The sequence below is a fragment of the Lepisosteus oculatus genome, chromosome 2 (genome assembly GCF_040954835.1).
Source record: "Lepisosteus oculatus isolate fLepOcu1 chromosome 2, fLepOcu1.hap2, whole genome shotgun sequence".
NCBI lineage: Eukaryota > Metazoa > Chordata > Actinopteri > Semionotiformes > Lepisosteidae > Lepisosteus > Lepisosteus oculatus.
This window is the reverse complement of record NC_090697.1, coordinates 2,425,063-2,437,105: the sequence shown is the minus strand read 5'-3', so window position 1 is coordinate 2,437,105 and position 12,043 is coordinate 2,425,063. Positions and strand designations below refer to the sequence as shown.

General features: G+C 39.8%; 1 protein-coding gene across 2 annotated transcripts in view; it reads right to left on the bottom strand.

Annotated features, from left to right (window-relative positions):
- tpd52l1 (tpd52 like 1) overlaps positions 1-12,043 on the bottom strand; it is a 30,529-nt gene continuing 18,486 nt past the window's right edge. The window contains exons 4-8 of one of the 2 annotated variants that reach the window (XM_015359722.2): positions 9,914-10,015; positions 5,582-5,596; positions 3,700-3,738; positions 2,432-2,492; positions 1-887 (exon numbers count right to left, since the gene is read on the bottom strand). In XM_015359722.2, coding sequence (XP_015215208.1) covers positions 759-887; positions 2,432-2,492; positions 3,700-3,738; positions 5,582-5,596; positions 9,914-10,015 — 346 coding nt within the window. In that variant the 3' untranslated portion in view covers positions 1-758. The remainder of the gene's footprint in view (positions 888-2,431; positions 2,493-3,699; positions 3,739-5,581; positions 5,597-9,913; positions 10,016-12,043) is intronic. The other variant, XM_015359727.2, reaches the window with a different exon arrangement.

Genomic DNA, 12,043 nt, shown 5'->3' with positions numbered 1-12,043 from the left:
TCCAGTCACATGCAAAACCTTTATTCTGAAACTAGATTAACAAGCACATATAATAAAATTTTGTCAGGTTTGCAGCAGAAGTACATAACATTACTGAAAGACATAAATAATAAAAGGAGTAAAGTGTACACACAATGCTCAGAGTTTTAAATCCTTCAGTACAATACTACAGGCTTAAACACACTTTTGCCCTTCATCCATAGAAACAAAAATACTTACAAATCTAAGAATGTTAAAGTCACAAAGTGTAAATATACAAAGGAACAGAAGATTTAAAGTTAATCATTTTAAGGGACTCACAGTTTATTAATTACGGGGGTATACAGTAGGTGATTGTATGACTCAAATACTTATTTATAAGATTGCATCGTTATATACAGTATTTTAAGTCTTGGTACAAAAAAGTTAAACGTTTTCTTCTGATGAATAGGGAAATGACAAGGAAAATTTAACTTTATACATTTAACACCAAAAGATAGGGGAGGGGGGTTTATTTAAAAAGTAAATGTAGAGTATTTTCATTACTGTTCTTGTTAAATGACTCCTGAACTTTGGTGTAGATTGTGAAAAGCATACATAAAAATAACTCGGAGAATGTGGCAGTGGAGGGATAACTTCACTCCTTTTTGAGCTGGTACGCAGACAGAGCCACTCGGGAGACCGGATGTAAGAGTAGTTTCATTTTACGCTGTGGGGAAAGAGGGGGTGTTGGTCTCTGCCCCCCAGAGCAGCGTGTGGTCAGGCGCGTGAGCGCAGAGCTAGCAGGTCCTCTCTCCGCTCTCCAGCAGCCTCACTGCCACCGGGGGGTCCTGGGCGCTGGCGTGGGCGGTGGACGACAGGACCTCTTCGAAACTCCCTCTGCTGCTGCTGGATCCACCCACCTTTGTCTGCTCACGCAAAGCAAGAGAGCAGGAAAGTCATGTGGCATTATATTTAAGTACACTTGGAATCTTTTGGCATCACTGTAGTTGTACACAACTTTGAAGACTAATGGCTGATGCATTTGATGGCTCATACTTCAGATATTACCAATTGGCTTTTACAAAATTGTGCATACGTAACACCTATCGTTGGTCATACAACTGCAAAATCCTTTATGAACAGCATCCAAGAAAATACATTAAGTCCCATGTCCTAATCTAACACCAGACTTGCAAACTTGAAACCTATGTCTTTTAGAGCACGTGACCTAACCCTTTGTGTCTTCCTGTAAATCATCTCACTTTTTTAATCAAAATTATAATTTTTTTCTAGGGCCCAGAGCACGAATTTTGCAAGCAAATATATACTGAGAGGCACTAAAGTGAAACAAAAGAGTATTGGAAACGATTTGCATTTTTAATGCCTATCACGTTTTATATAGGTAGTTAGAATGCAGAAAAGAATTAGATGGAAAACAGTTTGGCTCACACCATACAATTTAATGATAATGAGCAGTGTAACTGCAATAATGTGAAATACTGTAGCTATGTACAGCTCTGATAATACTCTGAGCCAGGAATAGCTTAAACAGAAGGTTCTTGGTGAGTCATTAGGAGCACAAAGGAGCAAGGAGTAAGGCAATTAATCCATCTTTCGACATTTTGTTATATCTATTTCTGAAGACTGAGTCCAAGAGGGGTCTCTTTAAATCCATCCTTCCAGTTCCAGAGTATTTGCGATGTTATCACCTTGTGGCCTGGTGAGAACTCCCCAAACCAATGCCTGATTATAGAAATTGGAGCACACTGCTGTATACAAAGCCATCCTTTGAATGAGTCAAGGTCTTGACTGCATGGTCATCTACGATCCTGAATCCAGAATCACATTTGAAGTAGAGATTTATAGCAGACTGTAAGTACATTACAGAAGTAAAACACCAGCTACAAAATATAATAATAATCATCACCAACATCATTATCATCATCTAAGATTGTTTTTTGACAGGATTTGTACTTGGGGAGCTCCACTTCACACATCCCATCTTGAAAGAGAACTGAAACCTAGCCTACAATCGTAATGAAAAACCCTCAGGAATTTCCTACTAATCCAATCTCTTGCATTTGTTCATAGTAGTTTCTTTTTTTGAGTTGCGTCATTATTGGCTACAGAGGCAAGCAGTGGAATCTAACCAGAAGCTACCTTACAAGTCAGACAGGGTTAAAGGCAGCTAAGATGAGGAGTACAAAGATGACAATTTACTGTAGAATCTGTATCTGGATTCTCCATCCCATTTATTCAGTACTGACTCACTAAGACCACGTTTGGGTTCTCAAAACCTAAATTTTGCAATTGGTGCCGTAAAGTTTAGACCTCTTGACTTTTTCAGTGCACCATAAATACAGATCTTTTCAGACAGTGTCAAGCGCACTGGATTGGATGTGGGGGGTTATTACATCTGCAAGAGCACATGGTGCTGCTGTGACCCATATTTCTACAGAGGAGTGCTCACCTTTAACGTGGATACTGTGCTTTCAACCTTCTCTTCAAAGGACCTGAAGCTGGGTGAATTCCTGTGATGGACAGATACAATTAAGAGATTGGCGTACAGTTCTGTGATCTCACAAAATACACATCTGACTGGTTACTTGACATGAGTTGTAAGACAATTTCTTATATTTAGAGTATACAATTTTAATTCCACTAAACCCCTCTTGTTTATTACTATATAAATGTAGTTTGCTTATATACAGTGTCAGAGATAAGCAGAATCACCTAACTAAATAAAAATTCTATATAAAGGTTATAATTGCAGTGATCTAAAGTAACATAAACGGTCATGATTAACGATTTCCATAAAATATTAGGCACAAAAAAATTAAATCATTAATACTCAAAAACTATTACTGTTATTTAAATGCTGAGTTCTTTTAAAGGGGAACTGCAATATCATCTTTATATTTCATTATGTTATTTTTATATTTCAGGGTTAGAAAGAATCAGCATTGATTAATGCATTTCAAACCGCAATAAAAGTAACGTACACAGTAACTTGTAAAACCTCCAGTTTACAGCACAAAATAGGTATGTGCAATGCCGTATTCCGCTATTCAGTACGAGGCAACAAAACGTCCGCAGAGGTGAAGCGGCCCTACAGCATTGTAAACAATAAGGCTTGTGAATTCATCTCTTTTAATCTAATAGAAATAATGCTCTCAAATTCAAGACGGTCTTGCCGTTAAATGGAACTTACTTGTTGACTTTGCATGAAGATCACATTAGAAAATTTGTGCAGTGAAATATCTGCTACACAGCCTGTACTTTATTCGCTCGTACATCACATTACATTAGTCATTACAGTGACCAGTGAGCAGGAAGGGCCGCTTCACGTCAATTTGTGGGAGGTCTCGCACTCGCCCATGGCAAGACCAGGGGTTTGCAACAACATGCTGACTTACAGTACTTTCACAAAGTTCACAATTTTGTGCTTAATTCAAAATGTGTTAATTTTTTCTGTACCATCGATGGATTAATTTAACTAAGATCTAAAAACCGGTTTGAGAAATTGGGAAAGCAGTTCCCCTTTAAATGTGTTGTAAAAAAATCGAATTTCAGCTGAAGTTCAAATAAAACTGGAAAAGCCATAGGAAGAAAACGTGATAAACACGTTTATTTTTGAAAGAATATTTAAATTCAGTATAAGATATCAGAAATTTCAAATCCAAACCCCACTGAGCCACTCTTATTCCAGCTACAGAGAAGAAGAGGTCATCCCTTTACCTCATCGCAGGCATGCTCATGGAGTGACGAATAGAGTAGCTGCTCCAGGAGAGCATCAACAGGGGGAAAGACAGGTTAACCATTGACACAGTCAGTCACACTGACTCTACGTCTTGTCAGCATTATACTGTACATGGAGTGAACCCATCTCAGACAAACTAAGTTCCCGAAGAGCTGGTAAAGAAGATGCACAGTAAACCTCCATGTATCAAGAGCTCAAGAGGAAAAACAAAAAGTCTCCAATTCTCAGTTTTTCAGATTTCATTCTGCATTATAACAAGTTGGACTTGCTGTCCATATAGTTCATGTGTTGCTGTGAAGTTGTGGGCGGGGCAAGGAAGACTCGCAGGCGGGACACAGAAAAAGCCAGAGCTGGTGCAGAAGGAGGTAAACTATAGATCAGAGCTGGCTGCAGCTCTACTGCCCATGTGGGGAATGACAGAAATACCTGCAGAGGGATGATGTAGAAGAATGGCCCCCTCAGATTGAACCTGAATAGTAGGTTATTGGTCTTCATGGACTGTCCAACACGAACACCATGTACAAACACTAGGCGGCTGGTGTGGTTCACAAGGGTACCTAGCACCCTTAGCTGATGGCCAGTGTTAAAATGTCACTGTTGTGTTGTTGAACGTATCTCCACATATTCTGAACACCCGAGCGAAGAAGGACAGAACTGTAAACTGATCACCACTTGGAGATGACGTGCTACCAGGATCTATCTTCCAGGATGCCATCTGGATAGACAAAGAAGGTCCAAACAATCAGTCGCTGCAGAATGGCTGGTCCAGTAGATGACCCATTCCAGATAGATTTAATTTCCCACCTCTGAAAGAACGTCTCTTGCATTCTAGGTGAGCTCTTGGACATTGAATCTGAGTGGCTGGTATTCAGGGCCTCAATGGTGAAAAAGGTTTGTGCTTTTAATGGCAGAAACCTTTGGACCAACTAGCAGGAAGGACAGAGAGGACAGAAGACTTGTAATCCTCATGAAGTCGCTGATTGCCCTCAGGGGTGCTGATCTGGGGATCTTGACTACACAACTTTAAGGTGCTGTGGGAAACGTGCTTCTTCAATGTTGCCTGGAAGGTGGGTGGATAACTCTGAACCGACAAACTGATATGTGGTTCCCATTTTTAGAAAAACAGGACCAGTGTTCAAAAAAACGTCAGATTCAAGAAGAACAATGTGGATTCTGTCCTGGCAATGGAACAGTGGACCAAGACTTTTCTCTTTCTCTTGGGCAGTCTAATCTTGAGACGTCCAATGATAGACGCCGCAGTTATATGAGGCTCATGTGCCACCTCTGAGTGCTAACCAGTTCTTCCATTCTCTGACAGTGGAATCTATATTCCAGGCATTAACTCAAGGTCATTCAAGATGAACACTGGACATGAGTGCATCTTGTATTCACTCCTATTTACAAGCTATCCACACATTAACAAGATAGTAGCCAATGTATGAAAATGATCCACTTTGCAGGCTTGGTGGTAGCATCTCTTCTGTTTGTGGATAACAATGTCATTCTTGCCTCTTCTGACAATGTGCATTTAAGTGTTACAATGGAAAATGGGAAGCAGCTGGGATGAGCTTGAACCTCCTATTCCAAGATCATAACTGTATCCTTGAAAAAAGTGGATTTCTCTCTTCAGCTGAGGTGGAAAATGATTTGCGGCCACTCCTACTCAACATGCTCCTACTCTACAGTTCTCACGGATAATGCAAAATGGAAGATGGAACTTGAGCAATCTTAAGCACACTGGGTATACAGTATACAGTAACAACATGTTTTTTGCTTTAAATTAACAACTAGAGAATTCACCAGAATACCACATCTTTCCAATAATACGATTAATGTCTCTAAATTATAAATACATCTTACCCAATTGAATGTGATCTTTTGATGCATAAGGAAAGAAGAAAAACGTTAGGTGTGTGAGGGAGGCATTAAAACACTCCTTTTTTACAAGTTCAAAAACACACTTAAACAGTCAGCATATAAAATTTATGATTTGGTTGTTTTAAAATAATGAAAAGGTTTTTTTCTCTGAAAGTTATCTGAAAAGTTCTACAAACCAGTGCAAATTACTGTAGATGATCAAACGTAATGTGATAATGCTATTTAAGACTCAAAAACAAAAACCTTCTGAAATAAGTAATAAATATGTAACCGGCACCAAGGACATTTTGGTATGAACCACAAAACCCATTACGTTAGAAGGCTGTTACAGTGGTAGACTGCAAACCATTTTTTATGATCTTTTGTAAATAGATTAAATATTTTGGCACACATTTGAATGGGATGGTTTTACATTTCCAAAAGAAGGATACTTTGGCAAATACCACCCTTTAATTAGTTTGAATATGATCTTCCTACCTGTTGAAACATCCCATGCCTTTTCATTTGTAATATTATACATTCTTCAGATTTCACTGGAACATGGAAATTTCAATTTGATCACTGCACCTACTAGTGGTAGCATTATTTAAAATGTATTGGTGTTTTTTAGACTTCTTGAAAGATCGTTCTCCTTAGCAGCTCAGCCAGTAAAGGCACTTGTTCTGTGCCCAGCTGCTGCAAGTTCGAGCCTGGAGCCAGGTCACCAGGCAGAGCGCCACCAGGGCAAAGCTGGGAGCTGGCCAGTGTTACTGAGAAGCAGGTGCTGACCCAACCGGCTCCTGGCTGCTTGCAGGCTTGCAGGGACGTCAGAGACGCACTGCACCTCCCTAACTCTCCTGACAGGAGCTGCAGTGCACAGAGCATGACGTGATATCATCACAGCACACCCTCAAGGACAGGCGAAGTCTCCAGATGGCACAGACTGCACCTCTCGTGCCTTGTGTAGTGTAAACAAAACTCAACAATACATGCAACAACTCACCATTACTAAAAAAAAAAAGTACAATATACACAATAATATTGTACAATAAGTACAATAACACCAAATTAAACACAACACAACACAGATTCACCATTTTACCAGAGATTTTGTATAGTTGAAAGCAAACCACACAACAAAACATCAAGATGAATGCTAAATGTCAAACACAAAAGCCATGCAAAACTTTTACATACTCTTTTACATACTAAAAAGACACACTTTGCAGGCTTATGAAATGAAGATATCTCATCTTCACTTCACATACGTTGTCCTAAACAGAGTTACAAAGTCATCTTATAGATCTGTGACACTCAGCGAGCGCTTTGAGTTTGCACTTGACTGTGTGGTGCCAGAACACTCCATCAAGCAGGGGCTCATGTTAACAGGCCCAGAGGCGAGGGCCAGGGCCAGTGGCATACAGCGCAAGCCCTTGAACAGGCACGAGCATTTCAAGAGGAAATCTCACAGACACTAGCAATGCTGAACTCTCATTAGAATTAACGAACTCTATCAGCAGGTTTTCTCAAACTGGAAACAGCAGCACACTGCGAATCGTAAGTCATTAATTTGAATGCTCACCAAGCTAGTGCTGCTAATGAGTTTAATTTGTATCCTACTAAACTTCCATTTGTGTAATAAACTGAGATTAAGGAATCAATTTCCTCACTGTGAGATACAACTTTGAAAAATAAAAGTAAGCTATTTTAGATAGTAAGCTAATAGTAAATAGTAAAATAGTAAGCTCTTTTAGAATGACGGGAAAAAAGCGCTCATGAGGTGTGAGTCTGATTGAGTGAGTGAGAGGTCTTGAGTGTCCCTAAATATATCACAACAATGGATTGACATAATTAATGATAGGTCAAAATGTCTAACATGGCCATGCAGTTACCACACAACAGCTATACTGCAGGAAGTAAATCAATTATACAGAAATCTGGATGGATGTTTTCTGAAATGCTATGGGAACAGGTGGAATGTAAGCAAGGTTTCTTGGAACACTGCCCTCATTGTTTTAAAAAAAATATTGTTTTCTGTGCAAGCACCCAGAGTATAATTTTCATCAAATCGGTACATTATTGAGAATCTTCTGTTGCAGAAAAAAAAGATGTTCTCACACATTTACAGTATAAGCTTCAAGTCCTTCAGTAGGCAGATTCAGCCTTGCTCACCACATGAGATTTGACAAGGTCAGACAAAGATTCAAGTTCAGGTTTTCCAGATCTACTTTCCTTAAAGACTGGATGTTTAAATGATGGATGAAGCTGTTTCAATGTTCACCCAGTGTCAGTATAATGAGCACTGATACCGCATGTGGCATGCACTCTTGAAGCTCTATCGGTTTCAATAACACTTCCATAACAAAGGACACAGAGAAGAAAGGTCTCATCACAAAAGATACACACAGCCTGTTGTCTACCTCACCTTCTAGGAAACAGAAAGTCAAGGCCATATACACTGAAGCAAAAACAAAATGTTTTTGAGAAGACTTAATGATAATCATTTTCTTATCAAATTAGGCTTTTAATGTGGAACAGATTCAGTTATAAAATACATGGGTGAAACAGTGCACACACCTTTACTAACTCACAACATTAATACGGAAATAAGAGGCACAGAATAAGATAAAGGACAGCGTAAAAACACCTTAATTAGAAAACACTGTTTCCTGAAAAATAATCAACATGATAATGCTTTATGTAGATTACTGACATTTACACGTATACATTATATAATTGTTTAGCAAAGAGATGTTAATTTGGCTTCTACTTCCATTCAGTATTAAATTGAAAAGTTTTTTTAAACATAACACTTTTACCTGCCATGCTCCAATATCAGAAACTACTGTAGGTAATCTGTATCAGTCACACTGACCTGTTTGTCCTACATTAATACATTAGTAAGACAGCAAGATGGTGTTAAAACTAAAAGTCAGTAACTTTAAAGTAGCCCAACACATCCCTGGTACTGACTTACCAGTTAAAAAGAGGATTTGTAACAGAAAAAAGTGCCTTAAAACATACAGACCTTTATGTTAAATTTGAAACTTGTGTTGCTGCTCGTGATTGTTTTCTTTTGATTTTATTTCCATTAAACATGTGCAACTCATTACAAAACGAAAAGGAACTGGCCATCTGCTGTAATAACATGATGTGGCTTTTCATAAAGCTGACTATATTGATATATTAAGTCATATCACCAGAGGCACTAGCATATCCGCCAGATTAAACTAGGTTAATCTAGGCGGTATTTTTATATTTTCAAATTCCACTAATTTCCCTGATATAGACCATAATTACAGGTGGATCGCTATGATCACGGATTCGAATGTGTGTCTCGTCAGTAGCCAGTGTGACTGTGATTCTCTTAGGCTAGGGTGGATAAGATTGGAGGCAGTGCTCATAGCAGTATGGGGCTATGTTGCCTTTAAGTGCAGCAGGTAAGTCTGCCTACACTTCCTTTCTCCCGTGTGCGGCTGCAGGGTTTGTAGCTGTGAGCAGAGATGTGAAAAACACACAACTGGCTATCATTTAAATAACAAAATAATGGCTGACTCAAAATAGTCTGTATATTAAGGGAAAATTGGGCCCGGTTTGTGTGTGTGCGCCCATCTGTGTCTCTGTGTGCTCTGTGATGCATTGGTGTCCCAAGAAAAGTGTTTTCTAATAAAATCTAATTTAAGAGAATGATGTACTGTATATATTTTCAAAGACTGATCAAGTAGATAAAGCCTGTCTTATTTCTTTTTAAGTTACATGACTTAGTAGCTTGCAGTTCGATATTAGAATATTACAACCACGGTGTTGCAAAATTATGGTTGTTTTTTCTTTTCAAAATGGAATTATCTTCTGTACATAAATAAAAAACATTGTGCACTACTGTATTGAAAATGTGGTCAAATGTATGTGTCGGAGGGGACCAAGAGTTACCATAAATTAAATCACAGTCTTTAATCCTCTGATCCCACACCCCTGGGATTACATTCAAATGTGGACCACAGAAAGCTGATTAAAACTGCCAGTGTTATGTAACAAAAACATGTTCATGTAAGAGAAGCTATGAGTAACCAGTAACAACGGTGAGGTGTTAAAAGACACATACTGTACAGTACATTTCTGCAAATAATCAATCACATAGTTTTTTATCTTTTAAAAATATGCTGTTCTTTTCATAACATGGATATTAAGTTTTGATTTTCTTTGTAACTAGTAAAACATTTATTTTTATCTGCAATAATCTGAAAGAAGTAAACAGATCAGAAGATGGGAAATATCAGAAGAACAGGCTCAAAATATAAAACTCTTTTCTTCATTTTCAGCACATGGAATGCATACCTCATATCACCGAACTTCCTGCTGATGGCTGTGCCCACGTTGCTCAGAGCTGCTGTAGCCTTCTGTCCAGCAGTGCTCAGTGTCTCCTGTGTCTTTTTATACCTGAAGAGAATCAATCAGACAAGCAATCATGTCACAGAGACTAATACAACCATCTTGCAAATTACAGCTGCTTCATATTATTACTATGACTCAAATGATCAATATGAGTGGTAAACCTTCACTTCTATTCTATAATTACTACAACACTCAGTCTATGTCTTTATAAAAGTACTTTTTATGCCTTGGGAACTGAGAACAAATACATTATCTATGATTCGAAATTCATTCTCATCTCTCTACATCATCTTGCTCTGGGTTTCTTGAGTGGGCATATGAATACATTATTCTCAAGAATGTCAAATACAGTATTTCCACATATCTACATATCTGACTAAACATTTTACACATCACATCTTATTTAAAATCATCACCAGCACACAAAATAGCTGTGCGAAATATAATTAGTGAGTAAACTGATTAATCATCTATGCTGATGTCACTGACAAATGTTTCATGCTCTTTGTTTGAGATCAGGACCATGACAGGTCTTAGTTATGCAGTGAAGAAGAGGCTGTGTGAGTATCCTGACAGCACAGGGTTTAACACGGTGTTGTACCACCTGTGTCTGTGTCAATGAGACACAGCTCTACATGCTCACTTAAGAGCTGTGCACACACTAGCAACCACACAGCTATCTGCCACATTGATCCGCCATTTCATACTCTGCGTGAGCTTCGGCTTTCAAAAGTCACGCCCAGAAGCAATGTGAGTGATTTTACCCAACGTGATTTTAAAAAAAGACTATTTTCTTATCTTTGCCTTTTCTGTTAGCAGGACAAGGTTTACAGTAGCATATTCATGTAATAATGTAGTTGGCTCACTGACAATAAAAAGCCAAACTGTTATCCAAACAGATCGGAAAACCCATGACTCCCCAAGCAGCAGGAGATGGGACTGTAGCCTGTGCCCCTGTGGACTTAATGACAGACTGGGGACGATGGAAGCCCAGGCAATGAGCAACGTAACTGCTCCTTTGTTTGCACTGTGAACTGCTATGTTTAAGATGTGGTGTTCTGGTTGCTCACAACAAGGGTGGAACGATGGCTCGGTGACTCAGGAACTCCGCCTGTGGCTGGAAGGTTACTGATTCAAATCCTGCAGCCGGTAGAGGAATCCTACTCTGTTGGGCCCCTGAGCAAGGCCCTTAACCCCAACTGCTCCAGGGGTGCTGTATAAATGGCAGACCCTGCACTCTGACCCCAAGTGTCTCTCCCTGTCTGTGTGTCTCATAGAGAGCAAGCTGGGGTATGTGAAAAGACACATTCCTAATGCAAGAAATTGTATATGGGCAATAAAGTGAAATACAGTAATGTAACTGGATCACATCTCTGGGAAAGTGGGGGATTCAGGAAAGCTCACTCCCGCTGGATTTATCAGTGAAACCTTGGAGCGGGGAAGGAACTGGAACACACTTGGCTGAGCGGGTTGAGTTCACTCGTTGATAAGGCGAGCGTTCGTGGGGGGGTTACCGCCGGTTCACGAGGCTTGCTGTTGGGCTAACCTTGGGCAGATCCTTTGGTTACGCGCGGGCGACCTCCAATCTCGACTCTTGGAACAAAGTCAAGTTCTGGCACTCGGTCACACTGGCCGTCACGTGATTGTCTGAGCTGAGACTGAGAACGTCCTGGAGGGGCCTCTTCTGGGCCCAGTGCTACCTCTTTTATCTGGAGGAACTTTGGTTGTTCATTGGTTGAAAGCTCCGCAGGCATTCGAGAAACACGTGGGGTTACCCTTCCCTACCAGATCCTGATCCTGATCAAGGTGGAGGATGGGTAACAATGCTCTGTGACATTAGGGTTGTAAACAACCTGGGATGAGACTCTCCCTTGGAATCTCCCAGACAGAAAGGCACCAGAGATGACCAATTATTAGGGTGGCTGGAGAATCTCAGCCTTGGGAGTTGTTCCTTATCAGGAAACTCTATCAGAAATTTGCCTTAAATCTGAATCAAATGGAATGGCCTCTCTGTGTCCAGCACCACTGAGATGAGGGAGACAGGGACTGGCAAGGGAGCAGCAAACTTAATTC